Consider the following 25,452-nt stretch of genomic DNA (forward strand, 5'->3'; position numbering starts at 1 on the left):
ATATAATTTGTCCTCTCCCCTCCCCATAGCGTGTGCGTCTATACGTGGACCACGCTCCATATCATGGAGGTAATCTGTAGCAAGTGCAAAGGCCAAGCCGATGCAGATGGTGCCGTGATGCACATCGTGTTCCCGCGCTTTTAGTGTTTGCGGTCGCTTAATCTCATGTTTCAGGGTGCAAAGTGTTCGCTCGCGCTGTGACGCATTGTTCTGGGTCATCGAGCGAGATCTGTTCATGTTTGCCTGAGCGTGCCTGACACCGATAAAACTGCGAACCTTGCCTTATGTAGTTGTCTCTGCTATCGCCGTCAATGCTCCACCTTTGTGGCAAAACTGACTTTTTTTGTTTTGCTCAGGACGAATATGCGTATCTTTCTACACCTTTTTTTGTGGGCGCCATCTGATGACAGCTGTGGGCACTAAGTGCAATCAGCCATGGCGTCCAAGATTTAGGGTGCCCTGCGACGCAACACACGCAGATCTCGTGCCATTAGCAACACCGATGCATTGCACTGGAGCAATCCGCACCACACGCGCTGGCACTCATAACCGGCTATTATGGCCTAACCTTCTTCCACTTTGTAAGTGCTTACTGACCAGACAATATCCACCAGGGATGCTGTGGAAATTTGCCTGGAAATCGCAAGTGCAGTGTGACAGTTTCCAGTAAGAGCCATTTCTTTGACAGAGATGCTCGTGGTACTTCTCTCATATGCTGCTGCTTTGTGTTTTGTTTTCGCAGTATCAGCAGTGTCAGCTGAGCACAATGTTGCCTCTTCACCACCTGCTGCAATTGCTGTCGCATCTAAATCGATGCTGGACGAGGACTTTGCAAGATTGTCTGCGTACAATCCCAGTCCGATTTTCAGGCCATTGCTCTATGTACCGCCCCGCCTGAGCACCGTCGTGGAGTGCACAGAAACGAGCATCTAGGGGAGCACAACAACCACGTTTGTGAGATGGATTCTTTTGGCTCTGGATGTGCCAAACTTCGTTACATCTGATGACTGGCAACTTACTGCTATTTTTATAAAGAGTACAAGTTATTGCATTATATAAGTATTACCATAACACATGGGGAAGAAACTTGGAGGTTAAGAAGCGTGAAGTTAAGGATTCCGCAATGAGCCATGAAACAAAAGATGTTAGATGTAACGTTGAGAGACGGGAAGGCAGCAGAGTGGACTAGAGAGCAAAAAGGGAGCACCCGATATTCTAGTTGACATCAAGACAAAGAAATGAAGCTGCGCAGGCCATGTAATGCACGGAGTGGATAACCTGGCGTCTACTAAGTACATAATGGGTGCCAAGGGCGGGGAAGTGCAGTGGAGAACGCTGGAGAATTAGGTCGTTCGATGAAATTGGGAAATTAGCAGGCATAATTTGCGGCTACTGGAAGATAGGGGTAACTGGAGGTCGCTTGTAGAGGCCTTCACCCTGCTGTGAACATGAAAATATGCTGATGATGATGAATCTATTACACAACCTTCGTACTAGTAATTATAAGCTTCTGCATTGAGGTTGTGCATATGTTGCACACTAATACAGTAGTTGTAAAGTGCTAACCATGTGATGCAAGCATACTTCTCTAACCTTATATTATCTTTACTAAGAGCTTTGTGTTCAATATGTATTATTATAAGTGATACTGTTAAAGTTACAAGTAATGCCAGTGGAACACATGCAGACATCAAAAGATCTGTACACAATTTTGATAAAGGGCTTGTTTGCGTCACTTTGTAAAAGATGCCTGTACTACAGTGAACAGGATGAACTCGCTCACTGGATACGTACGAATATGGATATGGTAGTTCTAATTGATGGATCATTCGAACTTCTCTGGTGGTCCCGTCAAGTCCTGTGTATTTCAATAAAGAAAAACTCTAGCGAATTCAAACTCCAAAAACCGCACAACAGTTATTTCGAACAAATTCGCACTCCCATGCGCCGCTTTTTGGACAAAACCAAGCCAATAGCGAAGGTTCGATGCATCGCTAGCTACGCGTAACGTCACGTGTCGGTAAAAATATCGAGGTAAGAATCGCTGAAAGCCAAGACCAAACAGGACCTAGCAGAGCATCACGTGTCCTTGTTTTCATCCAGCTTAAAAGCAGCAGGAAGGGCTCAAGCCGCTTGATCACGTAATCTCCAACATTGAGCAGGTGGGAATATGGCACACTCAAAGCACCATCCTTCTCGGCTCACCCTCGTACGTTTTCCCTCACACCCACAGCAAACGGTACTAGAGGTGCAATCTTATCGCACATGGACTTTATGAACGTGAGCCCACGCTTCTGCCAGCACATGTCATCATGCAAACCTAGTGACGGTATTTGGGTTGTGTGCTGTACCACACAATTGATCCAGTGCTCTATTTATAGGGCTCTCCGTTGTTTGAACTTTGTTTTATTCAAATAAAATTCCCGCCCCAATGGCGTTCTAACTAACGAGATTCTTCTGTATATTGAGCACAATAAATGTGTTATCGGATATCATGAAGTAAATCTAAAATTTGGATGGTTATGTTTTATTTTATTGAGTAACCTATTTCAATATTTGGGCAGTAATGCACACAAAACTTCGCACTGTCAGCACATGCTTCTCTTGTTTAGCACTCGTACTTTTTGTAGATTGTGGCTCTCCCGTCCTGCTAGCTGTAAAATTGCTTGTAGTTGAAAAAATTGCAATAGACTGCTACGTCTTAGACGACAGCAACCTGCTGGTTTCATTCTCTTCACTGTTTGTTTACAAATGTAACAAATCTCTTAAAGGGACCCTGAAGCACTTCTGTAACTAGTAATAATAGAATAGCCTCATTAATTAATGACATCACCTCGCGAATCTCCTGCCCTAAAAATTTTTAACATTCTAGTGTAAGAAGAGATAGACATAGTTGCCGCACCGATGAGCAACTTTCTCCTTTTGTCTCCACTAGCGCTGGAATCAACACAGGAGAGAAGCCAAAGGGGGCAAACTCCCGCAGAAAAGATGAGCATGTCGGCCACGAGGCGTATCATCACGACACCTCTTGGCGACCGTACTAGCCCTGGTAGATTGCGCTTTTCAGCATGCTGCTGCTATCTGAGAGGCCACGTTAAGCAGACGCAGCTTCGCGCAACTGTCGTGTGTAGACCAGCTGTGCCAAGTTTAAATGGTTTTTTAGTCTTTTTGAAATCACAGACATATTCTATTCCATTAAACTCAATGTTACCAATAATACCATTTCGAAGAATCGGAGAATGTTGTGGTGATCACAAAGCTTGCGAATAGCTGTTGGTGGGCATCGCTACTTGCGATGAAGCTGCATGACGACATTGCGGAGGCGAGCGCAGACAATTTGCAGTGTTCCTACTACAAGGTTGTAAATTTCGTGCGCTGTGCAGTGCACTAATATTTTACTCGCATGTTCACAAGAACCTCTTGTACAGATAGGCAATGTTCAAAAATTGTTTCAGGGCCGCTCAAATGTTTGCTCATACAACAGTGTCATAAAAATGCCCACATAAGTGCTGTTGTACTAGCAAAAGGGCAGCCCTGAATGCAGGTGTCTTTTGTGCTTGCAGTGGCCACCTCTTGGAGAAATCAGTCTCATTGTCAATGCAAGGCAAGAACCATTGGTTGATGGAAATTTCACTGCAGCCTCACCATCGTAATGACTGCAAGAGGAGGGGGTAAGTCATATTGCTTTGTCAGTTCTAGAAGTTTCGCACACTTACCAGATAGAAACGTTGCAATGGCATTTCTTGATAGTGAGCGTTTTATTTCAGACAGTACAGAATTTTAGAAAATCGCCTGTGGCAGTTAGCATAATTGTAGTCCTTGAGCTGGATGACTCGGAGACAGACATTGCTTACACAAGAAATTGAAATGCGTAATCTACTAATTAACAAATCAGTAATCAACTTTTCCGAGGATGCATTGGGTTTCCAGATGTGCACCATAATATTGTCACGGTACAACGCCGAGAGAGGACAGGGAGACGTTCTTCAAGAACAGCAGGACGACCTGTTCAAGCAAAACGGAACAGAGACACGTCTTCTTCGTCGTTAGCCAAAATTCCACTGACCCACTAGACGGAGTCCGTTAATGCTCCCATCGTCGTTGTCGTCTGCCTAGAGCACACGCGTCATTTGTCCATCCCTAGAAGAGCATCGTCCCGATGCTATACCAGAAATGCCACTTGCGGAAGTGAGGGTCTCTCGCAAAGTCATTCGCTCACATACGGCTTCATGCGTACAACGTGCACAAGTGCGGGCGCCTCGTACAACGTGCGGGCGGCGCCTCGTACAGTTGGGGCTATCGGGGACGACCTCGTAGGTGACATCACTGAGTCGCCGCAATACCTGATATGGGCCGAAGTATCGCCTTAACAGCTTTTCGGAGAGGCCTCGTTACCGTATGGGTGTCCAAACCCACACTCTGGCGCCGACTTCATAGCTTACGGTTCTTCGGTGGGCATCATAGCGGCCTGCGTCGTAGTCTTGCTGCTGGCAGATCCGCACACGCGCGAGCTGCCGAGCCTCTTCGGCACGTTGCGTGAAGACATCGGCGTCCGTTTCGGTGTCGTCAAATTCGTGTGGAAGCATTGCATCCAACATCGTTCGTACTTCTCGGCCATGAACAAGGGTGAACGGAATCATGCGCGTCGTCTCTTGTTTCGCCGTGTTGTACGCAAACGTGATATAAGGGAGGATGTCATCCCAATTTTTATGTTCGACATCCACGTACATTGAAAGCATGTCTTCAATTGTTTTGTTAAGGCGCTCTGTCAGTCCGTTGGTTTGTGGATGGTAGGCGGTCGACTTCCGATGAGCTGTTCCACTTAGCAGCAAGACGTGATCTAAAAGTGCAGCCGTGAATGCGGTTCCTCTGTCGGTAATTACGACGCTTGGGGCTCCGTGTCGCAACACAACATTTTCAATGAAAAAGCGCGCCACCTCGGCCGCTGTGCCTTTCTGGATGGCCTTTGTCTCAGCGTAACGTGTCAGATAGTCGGTTGCGACGAGAACAAAGCGATTCCCTGCAGTGGAAGTAGGAAGTGGGCCCAAGATATCCATTGCAATTTGATCAAATTGTGTTCGAGGAACCTGGACAGGTTGTAGGAGGCCGGCTGGTTTCGTCGGGGGTGACTTGCGCCTCTGGCAGTCAAGACAAGAGCGAACGTGATGTTTTACGGCCGTGGTAAGTCTCGGCCAGAAGTAGCTTTGCCGCACTCTGCCCAATGTTCGCGTGTAGCCTAAGTGACCAGAAGTCATCTCGTTGTGACAGGCTTGAAGTACTTCCGAACGAAGAGCTGCAGGAATGACGAGCAGGTAGGGGGACCCGGTAGAAGAAAAGTTTCTTTTGTAAAGGACTTTGGCCCGTAAACAAAACGACGACAGTCCTCTGGCGAAAACTCTAGGTGCTTTCGCAGACCTTCCTTCTAAGTAGTTGATGAGTGCAAGCAACTCAGGGTCGTCCCGTTGTTGTTGAGCGATGGCGGCTGTGTCCAGAACACAAAGAAATGCTGTATCGTCTTCTTCGAGTGGAGAAGCCGACTCTATCGGCGATCGAGACAGGCAGTCAGCATCCGTATGTCGCTTCCCCGACTTGTACATGACCGTCATGTCAAACTCTTGTAGCCTTAGGCTCCAACGTGCCAATCGTCCGGACGGATCTTTAAGGTTCGTCAACCAACACAGTGAATGGTGGTCGCTGAGAACTTTGAAAGGGCGGCCGTACAAATATGGGCGAAATTTCATAACCGCCCATACCACGGTGAGGCATTCTTTCTCAGTTGTGGAATAATTAGCCTCTGTGCGTGAGTGTTCGGCTTGCGTAGGCGATCAGTCTTTCCGTATCCTCCTGCCGCTGTACAAGAACAGCTCCCAAGCAGACATTGCTGGCATCAGTGTGGAGCAACGTAGGAGCGGTCTCATCAAAGTGGGCAAGCACTGGAGGTGTCTGGAGACGTTGCCGCAAGATGTTAAATGCACCTTGCTCTTCATCACTCCATACAAAAGGAGCATCGTCTCTCGTGAGGCGGGTTAACGGCGACGCAATGCGAGCAAAGTCTGCAATAAACCGCCGGTAATAAGCGCAGAGGCCGAGGAACCGCCGGACAGCCTTTTTGTCGGATGGTACGGGAAACTGTGCGACGGCGGTAATTTTTGCAGGATCTGGGCGGACACCGGCGTGGCTGACGACGTGACCAAGAAACTGTAGTTCCGCAAAGCCAAAGTGGCACTTCTCCGGTTTCAGCGTGAGGCCGGCGGATCTTATGGACTGCAGAACTGCTTCAAGCCGTTCGAGGTGTTCTTTAAACGTTGCGGAAAACACGATGACGTTGTCGAGGTACACTAAGCAGCTTTTCCACTTCAGACCGGAAATCACAGTATCCATGAGGCGTTGGAACGTAGCAGGCGCAGAGCACAAGCCGAAAGGCAAAACATTAAATTCGTACAGGCCGTCTGGGGTCACAAAAGCAGTTTTTTCACGGTCTCTGGGGTCTACCTCGATTTGCCAATAGCCGCTTTTTAAGTCCATTGAAGAGAAGTAACGTGCGTGTCGAAGCCTGTCGAGGGAATCGTCGATACGGGGTAGCGGGTACACGTCTTTCTTCGTCACTTGATTGAGTTTTCGGTAGTCCACACAGAAACGCAAGCTGCCGTCTTTTTTCTTGACTAGAACTACAGGCGATGCCCAGGGACTCGTTGATGGTTGGATCACGTCGTCTTCAAGCATATTGGTCACCTGTTGTTGTATGGCTTCACGTTCTCTGGGTGCCACACGATAAGGATTTTGGTGAATGGGTCTCAGCCGTATCCTCTGCAATTATTCGGTGCTTTGTTAGAGGCGTCCGACCAACTCTTGAAGTCGACGCAAAGCAGTCGACGAACTGGGCCAATAGCGTAAGAAGCTGTTCTCGTTCGTGCGGCGGCAAAACAGTGCTGACGTCAAGTGCGGAAGCTGGGTCTTGTGTAGGCGCTTCTTCGAGTAGCGAACAGCAGCCGCGAACATCCGCAACACCGTCAAAATAAGCCACAGCCGTGCCTTTTGGAAGGTGCCGTCTCTCTGTGCTAAAATTTGTTAGCAAGAGGTTCGTGCGCCCGTCGGTGACATTGAGAATTCCTCGTGCGACCGAAATACCGTGACTAAACAACAAAACGGTTATTTGATCGGCAATTCCTTCGCAATGAAACGGTACGTCACAGGCCACCGAAACAAGAATACATGACCGAGGTGGGATTACGACGTCATCTTCTGTTAGACGAAAGGCATTGTGTTGCGGCGATAAGTAATGGATTAAACCAGGGCTCTTATAAAACGTCACCATGCGGTCTGGAATGTTAATTACGGCGCCATATTCCCTTAGGAAATCCATTCCAAGAATCAAATATTTTCAGCACGCAGGAAGAACGATGAAAGCGGCCACGAAAGAAGAATCTCCAATATTAATTCTTGCAGTACATCTTCCAGTAGGCATCAGTAATTGGCCGCCTGCCGTCCTTATGTGAGGTCCCGTCCATGGCGTCTTCACTTTCTTCAGGCGGAGGGCGAGTTCCTGACTTATTATAGAAAAGTCAGCACCGGTGTCGACTAATGCTGTCACTGGCTGCCCATCCACAAAAACATCAAGGTCGGCACTCACAATTTCTTCGGGGTCGGTGGTTATCGGCTGCTCGGCGTTCGGCAGCGGGCGAGTTGGGGGCTTTTTATTGTCTTGCGGCGGGCCTGCAACCTTACCCCCAGAGGTCGCCGCCTTCAGTTTCCCCGGCGGGGACTGGGCGACCTTCGGCCTTGAAGGTTAGCAAAAGTACGTCCAGCAGGCATCTGGCGTGGAGGGGTTCGAGAGCGCGACCGATGGCCGAAATCAGTCCGATCATTCGGCACGGATTCGTCATTCGGGTGCGCTATGGGAGGTCGCTGAAAAGCAGCGTCGTCGCGGCGTAGCAGGGGTGTCGCCATCTGCACGTCGACCATCAGACCACGGACGAAGAGGTCGAAAGGATGTGTCGCGATGCCAGCAATGGCGCGAAATATGGCCGGCGCCCCAGCAGTTAAAACAGAGAGGGCGGTTATCGGCGGTGCGCCACGCGTCGGATCTCCGAAATTGTGGCCGTCTCGAAGGGTCGTTTTGCGGTGTGGTCCAAGGCGCGGCGAATGACGGCTGGCGGTAGGACTGCATCGGCATCACGGGTGCGCGCCGCAAAGCCTCCTCTTGCGGCGGCGACCAAGGAGCGGCTCTCGGAGGCTGGTTGTACGGGGGTGTGGTTGTAACGGGTGGGGAATATCGGACAGCGGCGGCGTAACTCATGGGACGCTGGTGGTCGGGAAGATCGGCGGCCGGTAACGCCTGCCTGATGTCGTCGCGTACCACTTCGGCAATTGACGCGACGGGGCTATCCAGTGTCGATGTCAGGATCCGGTGAACTTCTTCTCTGACGATCTCTCTTATCATTTCACGCAAGGAGCTCTGATACTGTGGAGTCAATGCGGCGGCATTGATTGCGGTGCTGGTGGACAGGCGATCGTACTGCCTGCATCGTTGATGAAGGGCCCGCTCAATAGCCGTAGCCTCCTTGATAAAATCAGCGACGGTGACTGGTGGATTCCGCACAAGCCCCGCGAACAACTGCTCTTTTACACCTCGCATGAGGTAGCGTAACTTCCTATCCTCGGTCATGTTCGGGTCGGCTCTACGAAAGAGACGGGCCATGTCTTCGGCGAACATTTTGACCGACTCATTGGGTTGTTGCACCCGCAGCTCCATCAACTGCTGGGCGCGGTCGCGTCGGTCGGAACTTGCAAACGTATCGGTGATTTTCTGCCGAAAGTCATGCCATGTCGATAGGCTAGCTTCGCGGTTCTCATACCAAGTACGGCCACTGTCGTCAAGCGCGAAATAGACGTGGGAGAGCTTTTGCTGCTCAGTCCACTGGTTAATCTGGGCGACGCGCTCGTACTTGTCGAGCCAGTCTTCAATGTCTTCGAACGCTGCACCGCGATAGCGATCGGGAACCAGCGGATGAATAACAGTTACCTGTTGTTGACTGGGAGACTGGCTGCATTGGGGTGCTTGCGGTGGGCTCGTTTCGGCCATTGCCAGATGTGTGGAGCTCCTGGAAAGATGTGGTTGAAGAGGGGAGAACTCCGGGGCGAGGCCTAGCAGTCGACGACTGAAGCGGTGCACGGGGGTCGTAACTGGTGACAATGCGTCCGGGCTAGATGAACGACTCCCAGAAGGAGTCCGTAGCATCAGGCGTGGTCAATATACCCCGCACCTCCACCACTGTCACGGTACAACGCCGAGAGAGGACAGGGATACGTTCTTCAAGAACAGCAGGAGGACCTGTTCAAGCAAAACGGAACAGAGACACGTCTTCTTCGTCGTTAGCCAAAATACCACTGACCCACTAGAAGGAGTCCGTTAATGCTCCCATCGTCGTTGTCGTCTGCCTAGAGCACACGCGTCAATATGCACCATCAAAGATGCGGCAAACATGCACTGTTGTTGCACTTTTATAACAAAACACCATGTCATGCATTGAAATACACAAAAAATTAAACCCATATATTTGGGCGCACACTTCACTAATTAATACTGGTGCCTCGATATAACGAAGTCGGTAAAATCGGCACATTTGTTCATTATATCAAAATTTAATTATTTAAATTTGATCTTTTACACAAAGGCGCGCAGTTGCTGATGGATTTTTCTTGCACGGAAGGGGCTGCAAAATTTTCCGGACTATAGGGCAGTCGGAAAAAGCAAATCCGAAAAAAAAATCATTTCGTTGAATTTGAGATTGCGACAAAAGAACGGTTTCATTGCACCTGGGCGACATCTTGACATCGGTGGTACGAAGCGAAGCCAGCCAGGCTCTGCCCGCGCAGTTAATAGGGTCGGGCGCAGTAGGAAAACGCTGTCATGAAAAGCGCCAGCATCGGGGAGCGGATGCTTTGCCTGGCTCTCGCTTGAGCGCGTCTCCGAAACTCGAGATTATGCAACCTCCAGTACTATACGCACTGGAAGATAACGCACGTGATGCAACGCCATAATGGCACGCCCACTTTTTCAATATGCGGCTGATTACTTCTTCAATGGGGAACGCCTGGGCTGAGTATGCGCTCAGACGCACTGACAGCCACGCGCCCAGCCAGGCCACGCTACAAAAGTAGACGCGCGCCAACCTGCCCCCCTCCCCCTTCAACGTTTGTAAACTGAAACGGATGCAAAACTCCAGATCGCATGCTGCAATTCTCGGATACGCGCGGCTGCTTGATCTATATGCTGTGCACATGTGCAAACTTTGAGCACTTGCATTGGTTATACTGCGATAACGCTTAAAGTGCGGATATTTGCGGTTCTGGTGACTTGCACTACAAGTGGACTATTCTGTAATTGGGTTTTAGTGCATCAACGCCTATTCGTGCCGTTGCATTGTGTCTTGGGATGTTGGGGGGGGGGGGTGCATGCTAGACTCCAATTTTTCCACCGTTTTGATTTCTGCCCTCTAATCTCTCGCAGGAACAGGACTCGTTATCAGAACAGCCGGCCTCGGATACGCTCGCCTCCTCTATTAAACAAACATGAGCGGAGCATCATGCGAGCTACCAATGATGGTGTCGACACTCCCAGAGCACTTCGTGACCGCGAGGCAGATCGCAAACGAAGTGTGGAATGTCAACTAATTTTAATTAACAATACTTATATTTAATAAAATGACCAGTGAACTACAAGTTTAGTAGACTGCTTAATAAGAGCTCGAGCAATATGATCTTTCTCTTATTAGTCCATATGAGGCCTTCCTTTTTATTTCAAATGTGTAGGCCTGCATTTCTATCAATCACAAATTATAGAATAGGCATATCCTTTTCATGTCTCATGACCTTGCAGTATATTATTGCACTACAGATAAAGGTGTACAGCGTGAAGCACATGCCAGACGAAGTAACCATTGACGAGGACAACTGCTGTCGCTCATGTACAATGAAAATTGCCAACTAGGCCAGCCAATTGCCATTTAAGGTACATTACAGGTAATGTATGTGGTGGCGTAGAGCAGAGGTTGAACACGCGGCTTCTAATCTGAAGGTCGCAAGTTCAAATCGTCCTCCAGTCCACTACATTTTCAGGCATGGAGTGGTGCCTGACACCGGCAAAAAGATATTGCCGAGAAGCTAGTGGGGCTATACTAGTCTAGGTGCAACCAAATCAGGAAGGCCCACTAAACTTCCACAAAGTCACTCCCTCATCAGAACAGGAAGTGGCCTCCCTGGAGCAGTTCTCAGACACTACCTCCCTCATGACTCCTACTATTAACTCGTGGCTCTCAGTCCGCAGCAGCTGCGCAGCACCTGACCAAGGCGGTGGTCAGACCTGCAACGTGACAGATGGTGCTAAGAATTTCTGAGCCCGGACAAGCGGCCACTGGAATCTTAACCTGGCAACGCTCAACACGTGCACCCCCTCGAGTTAGGCTAGCTTAGCAGGGCTATTTGAGGAATTATCAGGTATTGCCTGGAATATTATTGACCTAAGTGAGGTTAGAAGAACTGGTGATGCTTATACAGCGCTGACTAACGGCCACGTTCTCTGCTACAGCGGTCTTTCAGCTGATAGAGAATTTGGGGTAGGATTTCTAGTCTATAAGAACATAGCGGGCAACATTGATGAATTCTACAGCAATAATGAGAGAGTAGCAGTCGACGTAATAAAGCTGAATAAGAGGTATCGAAAGAAGGTAGCACAAGCCTGCGCCCCAACCTCCAGTCACGATGATGAATAAATAGAACAGTTTTATGAAGATGTTGAATTAGCAATTAGAAAGGTGCAAACTCAGTATACTGTAGTCATGGGCGGCTTCAATGCAAAAGTGTGGAAAAATCAGGCTGGTGAGAAAGCAATTGGCAACTAGGCTTCGATTCTAGGAACGGTAGAGGTGAGATGTTGGTAGAATTCGCGGAAAGGAATAGACTCCGAATAATGAATACCTTCTTTAGGCAGCACACTAACAGGAAGTGGACCAGGAAAAGCCCTAATGGAGAAACAAGGAATGAAATAGATTTCATACACTCTGCCTATCGCAGCATAGTGCCGACAACATAGACAACATAGAGGCAATGAATGAAACTGCAACTAGGCTGATCTCAGAAGCAGCAATTGAAGTGGGAGTTAAGGTACCAAGGCAACCAGTAGGTAAGTTCTCCCAAGTAAAAAATGACCTAGTAAAGAAACGACAACACATGAAAGTGGCAAACTCGAGAGATCAGGTAGAATTCGCTGAACTGTCAAAATTGATCAACAAGAACAAAGTAAGGGATATTCGAAATTATAACGTGGAAAAGATATACAGAGTAGACCACTTATAACGTAAGTCGCCGGAGTCGCGAATATCCGCACTATAAGCGGTACCGCACTATAACCAAAGCAACAATTTTCAAGGCCCGCACATATGCAACGCATGTACACCGAGCCGCCACGCATATGCGACAGTCGAGGAATGCGGCTAGAACGTTTGCATTCAATTTACAGTCGAACCAAATCACGCGGCGGCGCCTCCGACCGGCATTGCTCCGGCACCGCCATAGAGTAAAGGCTCAGGAGAGACCCCTCAATGTCGCGCGCGAACGAAACAAAGAGAAACAAAGAAAACGCGGCGGAAATTTCACCCTCTTTCAAATGGCAAGGTCGCCGATTCTGCGTTGCGCCGGAGCATGCGTGTACGTGCCGACGTCTCAGCCACGCTACCGTAGCCACGTGTAGAAAATGGCAGTGAACCCTTCTTTCTCCTTTATGCTTCCTTGCACGCTGCGACTACAGCGCAGAGGGAAGCAGCGGCGCTGTCCCAGGCCGGCCAACGAAACGGCCCACGCCGGAAAACGCCCGCTTCCCGATAACGGCAGAAAACGAAACTTCGGCGAGCTGGCGCCGGGCCGCGTATTTCTATTTGCGCCCACGTACAGCGCTCGACCGCTGGCGCCACGCTGCGCCGCTCGCGCGTACTGCGTTTCTAGGTGGCTGCTTTCGCCGAGGGCGCTCGAACGCAATCATATGGTTCGCATGAATGCAGGCCGTGAAAACGTGTCTGTATGGCTGAGGGGAAGCGTGGCTGTGGAGGAAGCAGAAGAAGCCGCTTCGAACGGCAGTGTTCAAAATGTGCTCTGCTGGAAACAGCGCATCGGCCCTGGGCCGAGGATCTCTTGCAACGTCTACCGTTACCGTTAATTACAAGATCGTTCTTCCTCGTTTGCCATCCGGAAACACTGTTCTCAACTCAGTGTTCCTACATGCGGACCTCGCTGGTCGGCCGTACCGCGCCCCGGATTTCCGTGATGCCCTGCTCTCGGTGCTCGATACCAAGGACATTCTCGGAGCAGCCCAGTATCAGATGAGCCATCTGTGGCTCGTCACCTATGCCAACAGCCTTTCGAAGCAGAAGCTCGTCGATAAAGGTGAGCTACTAGTCAAAGGACTGAAGTGCCTTGTCATCGACCCAGAAAGCCGGAACATCAAAATGAAGCTTCTGTGGCTTCCTCTTCACCTAGAACAGAAGCGTATCGTTGAAGCGTTGGAACCATATGGCATGGTGCAATCCATAACCAGAGAAATGTGGCGTTGCGAAGGCATGGAGAGTTGGCAGATGACGAATCGTGATGTAGAATTCACGCTCAAAGAAGGCCTCTCTACCAGTTCCCTCCCTCATCTTCTGACGATCTTCGGACATCAATGCTTACTATTGATTCCCGGACGACCTCTCTTGTGCCTTCGATGCAACAGAGTAGGGCACATAAGAAGACAGTGCAAAACACCACGCTGTGCGAAGTACCACCGTTATGGTCATAACGCAGAGGCATGCATTGGCACGTATGCTGACAAGCTTCGTGGCAGTAAACCGGTTGACGATGACACCATCGTTAACCACCTCATGGATGTAAGTGAGGTCGTAGATGCCTCTGGCGAAGCGCCTGCTGAAGACCACTGGGCTCAAGAAGTGCAAATATCGACAGCTGCGGACACAGCTACAGCGAAGGTTACTGAAGAACAGTAACTAACCGTGAAAAGGACGCTTGTGCAACGTGGGCCGAATCACCGCCATTTCGGGACCAGCTTCATCCTGCCGAGGATACTGCAATGACTGAGACATCAAAGAAGCGTCCAGTGCCGGCAGATGATTTGGAGTGCTCTGGAAAAGAGCCAAAGGTCGTCGCGGCTAAGGCGAAGAAACCCCTTCATGGAGCCCCTGTGAGTGCAGATGCCGCTGCAGTTCAAGAAGTTGCTGCAGCTGCGACTCCTCAAAGGGATGGGACAGGCAGAACAAAGGTAGCAGCGCTACGTGTAGGCGCTGCGCCTCAGTAGTGGAATCATGGCGGGCGCCCTTAACGTTTGGAACACTGAATGTCCGTGGCTTACGTAGTAAGCGACGGCAGGGTCAGTTATTACACTTGTTGCGTAGCCGAGCGTTAGATGTTATTGCAATTCAGGAAACAAAAATTGAATCCGATGACGACAACGGCTGCTGTAGCTCCATTTCTTTCGGAGTATGAAGCATGTGTCAGCCACGCGATTGGTGTCTCTGGAGGATGTATGCTAATTGTGAGGAAAACGCGGCAATGCTACGTTTTGGGACTGTGCACTGATAGGGAAGGGCGCCTTGTATAGTGTGATGTCAACATAGATAGTCATGTTTGGAGGTTTCTTTGCGTGTATGCGCCAAGTAAGGCACGCGACCGGGAGGACTACTTTCTCTCATTGACCCAGCACTTACGCAATGACCGTGTATTAGTTGTTTTAGGTGACTTTAATTGTGTGTGTAGTGGTCAGGATCGGTCGTCTACAATGCAACACCATGATACCAGCGCTGACGTTTTGAATGCCATGACATGTGACTACCAGCTTGTTGATGTAGAGGATCATGAAAAGGTCCCTTTTCGCTACACACATTTTCAAGGTACATCTCATGCAAGGCTTGATCGGATTTATGTATCTTTACCTATGCTCCCTAGACTATACGGCTACTGTGTGCACCCTGTGTTCTTCAGTGATCATTTTTTGGTGTCCGTTTGTTTTGGCAACCGGCAGTGTCAGAGTTCGCGAATGAACTGGGATTTCTGGAAAATTAACAATTAGTTACTTATACATAAGCCTTTTCTCAAGCGCGTCCCGCAAATTCTTATTGACGTTTCAAGTCGTAGTTCTTTATCTGTCCTTGCGCAATGGGAGATATTCAAGCAAGAAGTTAAAAAGATAGCTATTGAAGAAGCTTCCATGTCTTTTGAGAAAAAAGGAAAATATAAAGAGTTGTGCAAGTTGCTAGATAAGCTACACGAACTTGAATGCCTGCATCCTGGCAAGTACATTGAGGACATTTACAACGTTAAGGCACAAATGCAGACAATGGACACTGAGAGATACAGAGGTGCACTAGTTCGAGCGCGTACTCGTCGGTATTTAGAGCAACAGCCTTGTAGTCGTTCGCTTGGTGATGAGCGTCGGCATGCTCTGTCGAAGCAAGTTCTCGAGATAGAGTATACCGGAGCGATTGTTAATGACCAGGATACAATAATGAAAGGGTTCACGGATCATTACGAGAATATCTTTCAGTCTCATAAAGCAATTAAGAGTGAAGCTGTAACGGAAAACTTTATTTCGTTGCTGCCACAGCTCAGTCAAGAAGAATGCGATGACGTTGATAGAGACATAAGTATCATGGAAGTGGAAGCAACCATTGCTTCGCTAACTAAAGGCAAAACTCCTGGGCCTGATGGCTTGAGTGCGGAATTTTATCAATGTTTCTGTTCTATATTGGCTCCCTTTCTGCTTAAACTGTATGAAGAAGCTTACAGGATTGGATACCTACCTGCCACGCTCTATCAAGGGCACACAGTACTTATCCCAAAAAGCAGTGATGTAACAAAATTGAAGAAAGTTGAGGGATATCGCCCTATATCACTTTGCAACGTGGATTACAAAATATTTGCTAAGATATTAGCTAGCCGTCTTCAAGAAGTAATTCGATCATTGGTGGTAGACCATCAAACATGTGGCATTACAGAAAGATCAATTCAGACAAATATCCACGTTGCACGGTCTGTGCTAGAGTGTGTGACAGAAAGTGCGGGTCAGGTTGCAATAATTCAGGTTGATTTGGCAAAACCATTTGATAAAGTTAATCACTGCTTCTTGTGTAGTGTTTTAGAGCACATAAACATTGGATCTCTTCTTTTTAAAGGCATCTCCATGTGTTATGCTAATGACACAAGAAGGCTAATAGTTAATGGTTGTCTATCTGAATCTATCCACCTCAGGGCATCAGTAAGACAAGGTTGTCCCTTGTCACCTCTATTATTCACTTTGTACTTGGAACCGCTTTGTGCAAGAATTTTGAAGGATCATACCTTTCATGGGTTCAGATTGTTATCCAATGAGATCCGGGTACTTGCCTATGCAGATGACATAGCCTTGTTCTGTGCTGACAAGAAAAGTGTGGAGACTGCCCTTGCCTTAACGCAGCAGTTTTGCTCAGGTTCTGGTGCAACTGTGAACTTTGAGAAGAGTTCCGGATTTTGGTTCGGTCAATGGTGTACAATGCCAACTCACTTCGCAGGTATTCAGTGGAGGCAAGACTTTAGGTACTTAGGTGTACCCCTCTCTCAATATCGCAATAGTAATCCTCAGTTGTCAGCGGAAGTTGGAGAAGTACAACGTAAGGTTAACAAATGGCAGAGGCGGCAGTTGTCCATATATAGCCGATCTGAAGCTTGCAATCTGTTTCTAGCAGTTCGACTTATGTATGTCCTGCAGGTATTACACTGCTCTCGACTTAGGTTGCAAGCTTTCCATCGTGTGTTTGCTACCTATGTATGGAGCTCACGTGTTGAGGCCATGCGGCGTGATAACCTTTTCTTCCTCTTGAGAGTGGTGGTATTGGCCTAGTTCACCTTTTTGTTAGGCAACTTGTCTCCCGGTTATTCTTCTTACGTGATGGAAACAGTCCTTTTATAAGAGAGATGTTACAACTTCGATTAATGAATTACCTTCCAGAAATAGTTGTGTCGTCATCTGTCAGTGATGCACCATCTGCTCCTGGGGCTTCTTGAAAGAGGTTCTTGAAGGCTTTCACTTTCTTAAAGCTCGCTATAGCTTGGATTATGTTTTCACTGCATCCCGTAAAGAAATTTCTGCTGCACTGATAGATACATTGTTTCCTGTTCCCCATTATCGTGCGCCTTATTTGGAATGTTGCTACTTAGATGTACTCAAGCGTGTCCGTCGAATGATCATTCCTCCAGGGATCAAAACTTTTTTTCTTTAACTTCCATTCGGCAACCCTTCCTGTCAAAACCTGGTTAGAAAAAAGGGGCTGTTTCGTGCCGTGGTCTACAAACTGCCGTTTGTGTCCACATGCTGAAACGATTGATCACTGTTTTGTCGATTGTAGGGATGCCGTGTTCTTCTGGGACATTCTCCAAAGAACACTTAAAAAAGACTTAGACATCACACCATACACAATTCGTTTCTTACCTTTTAAAGATTCCTGTGACCCACCATATGACATGTTCATAGTACTTGGTCTACATAGTCTTTGGCGCAGTAGAATGTGTGACAGGGACGCTGAACCACCGCAAAGCACTCGGTCGTTTTTTCGGGAATCTGCTGCCTACGTTCGTAGTGTGTACGCTGCTCAAGAAACAGCGCCGGACTGGATGCCTTTATTGGACGCGTGCACATGCTTGCCTGACTTTTGAATATGTACCTATAGCGCCTTGTTTCTTGTGTTGCTGAAGAGTGTGCTCGCATGTAATAAAGAAAAAAAAAGTGTCTGTATGGCTGAGTGGTTACGGCGCTCGCTCCAGGGTGATGCGTACGCGGGTTCGATTCCCGCTTTGGCTAAACTGATTTCTTTAATATTACGCTTTTTCTTTTTTTCCTCTCTGTTTGCCAGCGTGGTCAGTTGAACCCCGGTGCCACGGCGGAAGCCGTGGTGCCGGGCGCCGACGCGAAGCGGCGGTCGTTGGGGTGTTGCGGAGCGCAGCGTAGCAACATCCCAAGTAAAAAAATACTGCTCCAGTCAGGTAGACTGCTCCCTCCCTGAAAGTGAGATTATATTTGGATCATCAAAACAGTGATGCGTTTATTTAGGAAAACCACCGATCCCCTAACAGCAGGCTAATCACCACCAGCCCAGCGTGTTCTCCGTCAACGCCTCCTCCGTTCCAATGGCGGCGGCTAGAAACATGGTACGCGTGAGCGGCGCAGCGTGGCGCCAGCGGTCGAGCACTGTACGTGGGCGCAAATAGAAATACGCCGCCGGGCCGGCTGGAGCGGCGGCGAGTGCACGGCGGCGGGCGCGCACGGTGACAGTCGAAAGTGAGGGAGCTACGAGGGAGGGCAAGGGGAGCCACCGAAGCGGCGGAGTTGCCGAGGCGAAATCCGCTTCCCGAGCGCCTTCCTCCCTCACATTCCACGGTCTCCGCGTGCACCCTTTGCCGTGCCGTGGCGGCGCCGCCCGCTCCCTGAAGTTTCGTTTACTGCCGTTATCTTGAAGCGAGCGCTGGCCAGCGTTGGCAGTTTCGTCGCCCTCGCTCGGTATGCGCGCCGTCAGCCTCACTGGCTGTTCGTTCGCACCACGTGCCCTTCTCCTCCACTTCGTCTCTTTCTTCCTCGAGCACTCCTTGGGGCGGCCGTTTGAGGGGAGCGTTCGCCGTCTCCGCTGACTTCCGTACTCCCAGGCAGCCGCACTGTAACCGGTATTTCGTTTCCCGCAACTGCACTATAAGCGATACGTGTATACATGGAGTGCTATGGGAAAATTAACGGGACTCCTAAACGACCGCACTATATCCGGTCCTGCACTATAAGCGGTTACGTTATAAGTGATCTATACTGTAGGAAGCAGTAAAATATGAACGCAACATGAAATCAGTGAGAAAACTTTGCATAGGACAAGGTTAGATATATGCACTCAGACATAAGCAGGGTAATATCATCAGCAATTTCGATGACATAGTAAAAACAACGGAAGAATTCTATACTGACCTGTACAGTGCCCAAAACAGCCAAGCTACTTTCATTCGAAATAGTGATGAACCGAATACAGAAGCTCCTTCTATAACTAGCGATGAAGTTAGAAGGGCCTTGCAAGACATGACCAGGGAAAGAAGCTGCCGGAGAAGATGGAATAAGAGTCGATTTAATCGAAGAAGGAGGAGATACCATGCTTGAAAAGCTTGCGGCCCTTTGTATGCAATGATTCATGACTTCAAGTGTACTAGAGAAATGGAAGAACGCCAAGATTATACTAATCCATAAAAAGGGAGACGTTAAAGAATTGAAGAATTCTAGACCCATTAGCTTGCTTTCAGTATTGTATAAAATATTAACTTAGGCAATTCCCAATTGAATCAGGGCAACCCTTCACTTCAGTCAACCACGAGAACAGGCTGGCTTCAGGAAGAGATATTCTACGATGGATCATATCCATGACATCAATCAGGTGATAGAGAAATCTGCAGAGTACAATCAACCTCTCTATATGGCTTTCATAGATTATGAATAGGCATTTGATTCGGTAGAGATACCAGCAGACATAGAGGCATTGCGTAATCAAGGAGTACAGGATGCATACGTGAATATCTTGGGAAATATCTACAAGGATTAGCTATCAAGAAAGAGATCAGGCAACGAGACACAATCTCTCCAATGCTATTCACGGCATGTTTAGAAGAAGTATCAAGTTTCAAGTTTATTTCTCCAAAGTTAATACAAATTGTGTGCAAACACTGTATGACCCCTTAGCCAAAGGCTAGTAGTGGGGTCAATTGGAAATATGTAATTGGCAGTCCCTTGTCTGTGACACTACAAAGCACAGAATAAGTATAACGAAATCATAGAGCATATAGAAAACAGTATAGATTGAAATGAACATTTGGTTAGTAGGACAAAAAATCGCATTTGCAACTTGGCATATAAAACATAGTTGTAAACTAATACATACCATATATCGCGTGCATGGGATGAACATAGACAGGTTCCGCGGACATTTGCTGAAGATAGTATTTTTTAAACCAATGTGATACACTTTTGTTTTGTTTAGCCTCAAATGGAAAGTCGTGCAATATTTTTACGCTAATAAATTTCACTAATCTCTGGCCATATATATTTCTTGTCGGTGGTATATTGAAGTTGTAAAAAGTTTTATTTTGTGTTGGGCAAGCTGGCATACATAATATTGATACATGAAATGGATGATTGACTGTTATGATGCTATTAATGCCTTTGACTATATTTATTTTGCGCAAAGAATCGAAGAGAAGTATTTGTAACTTGACAAAGATTGGTTTACTTGTTTCATTTCGCTGAGAGAAAGTAAGGGTGCGGATGGCTCGCTTTTGAAGACGTCGAATGGGTTCTAGGTACGTTGTGAACGTCCATGCCCATGACTCATTACAGTACATTAAATGAGGTTGAATAAATGAAAAATGCAAGATGCGGAGAAAGTTTCTTTGAAAATGTTCCCGTACCCTGAGAAGAGAATAACAGCCAGATGCTAGCTTTGAGCAAAAAGCTTCTATGTGGCATTGCCATTTTAGATTTTTGTCGAAAATAACACTGAGATACGTATGTGAGTCGGTGCGTTTGAGTGGACATTGATTTATAGACAGTGAGATAGAATCTACTGACGGTTTGGGAACGTGAATGCAAACGAGTATATTTCCTTTTTTGGTATTTATTGTCAATTTATTTGCAATAAACCATTCAGAGATATTAGAAAGCTCTATTTGCGTTATTTCTTCTATTTCCTTGATGTTGTTACCTGTGATTATCAAAGCAGTGTCATCGGCATACATTAATACATTAGCGAACGTTAAAATCTGGGGTGGGTCATTGACATAAATTGTAAAAAACAAGGGACTAAGCACAAATCCCTGTGGCACTCCTGTTCTGAGATGTTGAGGGGATGAGGTTATCTTGTTCAATGAACGATTTGGTTTCGATTGTGAAAATAAGTACTAAAGAATTCAAGTACGTTTTTGCGAAAGCCATAAGTGCTTAGCTCATTAAGTAAGACATTATGATCGACGATGTCAAAGGCTTTTTTAAGTCGAGAAAAATAACTCCTACTAGTTGGTTATTATGAAGCGCGTTGTTTATTGCCTATGTTAATGAAAGTACTGCGGTAGACGTGGAATGATTAGCAACCCCAGCAATTCCGGACATCGCCTTTAGTTCACAGCTTTTATACCACGTGGCGTACGGACCTTAAGATTCGAAATTCGCGCGATGACGCACGAAGTGTACTGGACGATAACAGAATAGACGTAACAATAAAAGAAAAAAGAAAAAAAAGGACCACGCCAACAGCTTTCACCGTCGAGCACGGACGAGCGCGAATCAGGAATGGCTGATCTGATAACCACCGCGCGTACAAGACGAGCGGCCAGCTGGTCGACTGTGAATCAGCAGTTTTGCTGCTATTGATAGGCGTTTAGAGGCTCAGCCCCGCTTACGGAAACCGGGTGCAGAATCTTGAAAGAGCGGGTCCCCCCCTCCGTTCATATTTTCCTCGCCCAACGTGTTGCCCGATCGAATCAAAAAAGCAAAAATGCCCTTTTGTCTCTTCATTTCTCGAAAGCTGATTCTAAACGACTAATGTAAGCTTCCTAAATGGTGGCGATAGGCGCATGTTTCAGGATACGCAGTCGCATGATTGACGCCCTTAATCTCGGTTGGCCTCAGTTTATGAGTCCATTTGCGCATTTGCGTGCAGGTTCCTGGTCGAGTTATGATCACTGCCACGGAATTTCCGTTTTTCGAAGGCGAAAGCCTTAGGTGCAAGGCTATATTTTCGGTGCCATTGGCGGTGACCTTGGTGAAACCGCGCCGTAACGAAAATGGCCGACGCCGCAAAGAGTAAAATCACGTCAACAAATGCTCGGATTGACGTCAGTTTTCTCAGGGAGGTTCCTGTGAACAAAGTAAATTAGTAGCTTTCTAAAGAAAATTTGGTACATTTCAGCCGAACACCTTTTCTAAGCTCTTGGTAAGCGACGGGTGTAAATGCAGAAAATAATCTGTAACTGGTCAGTGTTCAAAGACCTGCTTCACTGCACAATGGCATAGCCAGAAATTTTGTTCAGAGAGGGGGGCTCACGTTGCAGCGCGGCCTCCTCCTTATAGAATTTGTCGAGGGATCAAATACATCAATAGTAACTGCATTGCCATTGCCAATGTCATTGTATATTAGAGGCTGCAAACAAACTACTGAATGCTACCCACTGTCAAGTAAAATATGTATTTTTTATAAAAGAATATATTCGTATGTCCCAAACATTTTGCAGAAATAACTGATATCAATGCTTCCGCGTTTTTTTGTCTATTTATTAAGAAAATGTCACACGAACTTTAGAACTATATCAGTTCCAAACCAGCAAAGCAGTGCATACAGCTGGTGTGAAAAACGTAAAGGCCATGAAAAGAACAAGTTGAGCACAAATATTTTGATAAATCTTTGTCATTCAACAACCTTGTTTACTTTTTTTGTACAGTCGCGAGCAGAAGTTTGGAGACCATGGCATGGGCAAAAAATTTAAATATATTCAAGCGCAGCTGCGTGGCCCCGAATTGGCTTAATACGTTTCATTGGTCCAACACGCGCACGTAGGCTTGCGCTCTTGATTTCAGCTGGAATGTCCAGGCTGCGAAGGAAAAAAAAATAAAATTGTGGCAGCAGAGAGGCTCGGTCTTTCTGTACCGAGGTGGGAGCGGCCCGCTACGTGCTGACGCGCGTTCCGAGAGACCGTAATAAAGTTTTATCATACCATCATACCATACCTTTGGTCCACAAACTTTTGCTCGTGACCTCAATGACGGAAACATGGATAAAAACATGGCAGAGGCAGCAGTTGAAACGCCTGCTGTGCGATTTTTCTGCCACAAATGTAACCAGGAAATTAACCCCGTATTACCGGAATACATTTGCCCCCGGAGTCAGTCGGGTTTCATTGAAGAGTTGGCGCAGGGTCCCCCGGATCACTCTATAGAGGACTCTGATAACGATTTAGACCATGCTGCGCAATTTAGAGAGCTTTGGAACAGTACGATAATCGATGTGCTGCGGAGACTGGATAGTGGTCCTGGTGGCATGGTGGAGGATAACCTGTCGCCAGATGCGCCGTCATCGTCAGCTTCGGACTCCATGGTGCGGCGGAGATCACCGGGGCGGGCGGGCCGCAGGCCACATCCTGATAGCCAGGGGAGGGAGCCCTTGGAAGGTATCATTCACCAGATTTTTGCCAACCTCACTGGAACTACAGGTTTTATCTCAAACCAAGGCCTTCCAGTGCTGGTCAACCTCCATGGCAACTCTGGAGACCATGCCTGGGGCCGAGGGGGCCTGGATGCTGTCATAACACAGCTCCTGAATCAACTGGATGGGACAGGGCCACCTCCTTTAGCAAAAGACAAGATTGAGAAGATCCTTACTGTCAAGATTGTCCAGGAGCAAGTTGACAAATTGCTTCAGTGCACAATATGTATGGAGGAGTTCAAGACTGGTGAACAGGTCAAGCGACTTCCCTGCCAGCATCACTTTCATCCAGGCTGCATTGTGCCCTGGCTGGAAGTGCACGGTACATGCCCTATCTGCCGCAAGCTGCTGAATGAAGAGGCTGGGTCGGAATCGGCTTCTGCAGCTGGAAGCAGCACAAGTTCGGGGACATCACGGGCAGCAGGTGTGGGGCCTTTGCCGCGCTCTCAGCCATGATGCAGCCATGGCGGCACTGTTGCACATGCATGGGGCACCCAGAAGTGCCCGCTCGTCCCATCTGCCGACACATGCGGCCTCAGCATCTTCGTCCTCATCCTCTACCTCTTCGCAGCCGCCGACCAGCAGAGCTCGACGGTAGTCGCCTGCAAACTCGACAACGTCGCGGCGAGGAAGCCACCCGGGCGGCAACCAGTACTCGGTGTACGACTTCAACGACGAGTGTGACTGAAACTTCTTGGGACGCCAGCAAACACCCCCATGGAACTCCACAGGAAAAACACTTTTCCCCCTCAATTGAGGAAACAATTGAGGAAAAACCTCAATGACGCTGTCCTTCGTTGCAATAGATTGCGCATGAGCAGTTGTTACTGGTCGTGTATTGTAATTACACCGATAATATAGTCGCAACAGTGAGTACATATAAGAAGCAGGAGTTCTGCAAGATGTACATTAGAAATGCGACATTGGAATAGAATATACAAGTGCGAAGATAAAAGTTGATAAAGGGCACAAAAGTCTCACTGGAAACAATATGCACTGTTTGTATACACAAAACCTCCCAACAAGATGTTTAAATATATATATAAGTATCCAATAAATCTACGTATTTAAGCAAACGTCACCGTATGTAATGCGTCAAACAAGACAAATAGACATGTTGCGCAGTCACACATAGTAGCTTTACGCATAGAAAGACAGACGATCCAGGCAAGAACAAAACTATGATCGCAGAAATCGTGATATGTTCCGGAAGGACCGCCTGTTGGGCTAGTTGGTCTAACATAGTTACTTTCAGTTTAGCAGAACAATTTGGTTCTCCTAGAAGCTGACGAGGAAGTGGGATTTGTTGTGATGCCGAAAGGCATGTTCAGTGAAAAAGCCCAAGCGGCAGTGGACAAGAACTTTGTGGCTGTTTAGAAAAGTGCAGTGAGGATTAAGACTCATCAAATTTTGTAAGAACTTGGAATTGAATGCTCTTGCTAGTGCTATTGCTAGAAATAGTAAGGGCAACAGTGTGAAGGTTTTCTTTTCTGCAAGACACATAAGGTAGATGTCCCTTTCAGAACCATTGTGAGCGAAGGGGGGGGGCTTGGCAAATGAATGTTAGTCAGTTTTTACTGAAGAGCCTTAAGTGACTCACGGTTGTTGATCCTTTCCGCGTGAGGAAATCTGAAGAAGTCGCTGAATATGTGAAACACAACGAGAGTATACAATATGGCTTGTCTGTCGACGTTCAGGACTTGTTTTATTCAGTACCTCAAGATAAGCTTTTAGTTGCTGTTAGGAAGTGCATTGAACCGAGTGACGAATGTTATTTCCAAAACTACGATTGCTTGTCGGTTCATAATTTTTAACGCTTTTAGAATTTTATCTTAGTGTAACATGTATTGTTTTTAACGAGCAGCCTTTTCTGCAACGTAGAGGAGTGTGTATTGGCTCTTGCGTGGCTCCGATTCTATGCGACATATTTTTAGCTGATATTGACAGTGCGCTTGATTTGCCTTTTATTGGGGGGAAGGTATTCAAAGTCTTTCGGTACGTCAATGACTTTTTAATTCTTTTAAAGAAAGAGGACGGTTTCACTGCCCCTGGGGGTATTTTAGATGTTTTTATTCAAGCTGGGCAGGGTTTGAGTTTCACTCATGAATTGCTTGGAACTGAGAGGTTACAATTCCTGGATCTCAGGCTAAAATTTAGTGTA

General features: G+C 47.5%; 2 protein-coding genes and 1 long non-coding RNA gene across 4 annotated transcripts in view; all 3 read left to right on the top strand.

The window, feature by feature from the left end:
• LOC119446552 (E3 ubiquitin-protein ligase RNF115) overlaps positions 1-24,033 on the top strand; it is a 184,313-nt gene extending 160,280 nt beyond the window's left edge. Inside the window, exon 2 of one of the 2 annotated variants that reach the window (XM_049660687.1) lies at positions 23,257-24,033. In XM_049660687.1, coding sequence (XP_049516644.1) covers positions 23,257-23,747 — 491 coding nt within the window. In that variant the 3' untranslated portion in view covers positions 23,748-24,033. Of the gene's footprint in view, positions 1-22,859 lie in introns of those variants that run through there. The other variant, XM_049660686.1, reaches the window with a different exon arrangement.
• Positions 1-25,452, top strand: part of LOC119454553 (uncharacterized) — a 490,192-nt gene that overhangs the window by 232,090 nt on the left and 232,650 nt on the right. The window lies entirely within an intron of this gene.
• On the top strand, positions 812-10,706 carry LOC125942502 (uncharacterized). The gene is made up of 3 exons (XR_007465161.1): positions 812-954; positions 3,564-3,671; positions 10,511-10,706. It is a non-coding gene; the product is annotated as an uncharacterized LOC125942502 (long non-coding RNA).

Source organism: Dermacentor silvarum, chromosome 1 (genome assembly GCF_013339745.2).
Source record: "Dermacentor silvarum isolate Dsil-2018 chromosome 1, BIME_Dsil_1.4, whole genome shotgun sequence".
Lineage (NCBI taxonomy): Eukaryota > Metazoa > Arthropoda > Arachnida > Ixodida > Ixodidae > Dermacentor > Dermacentor silvarum.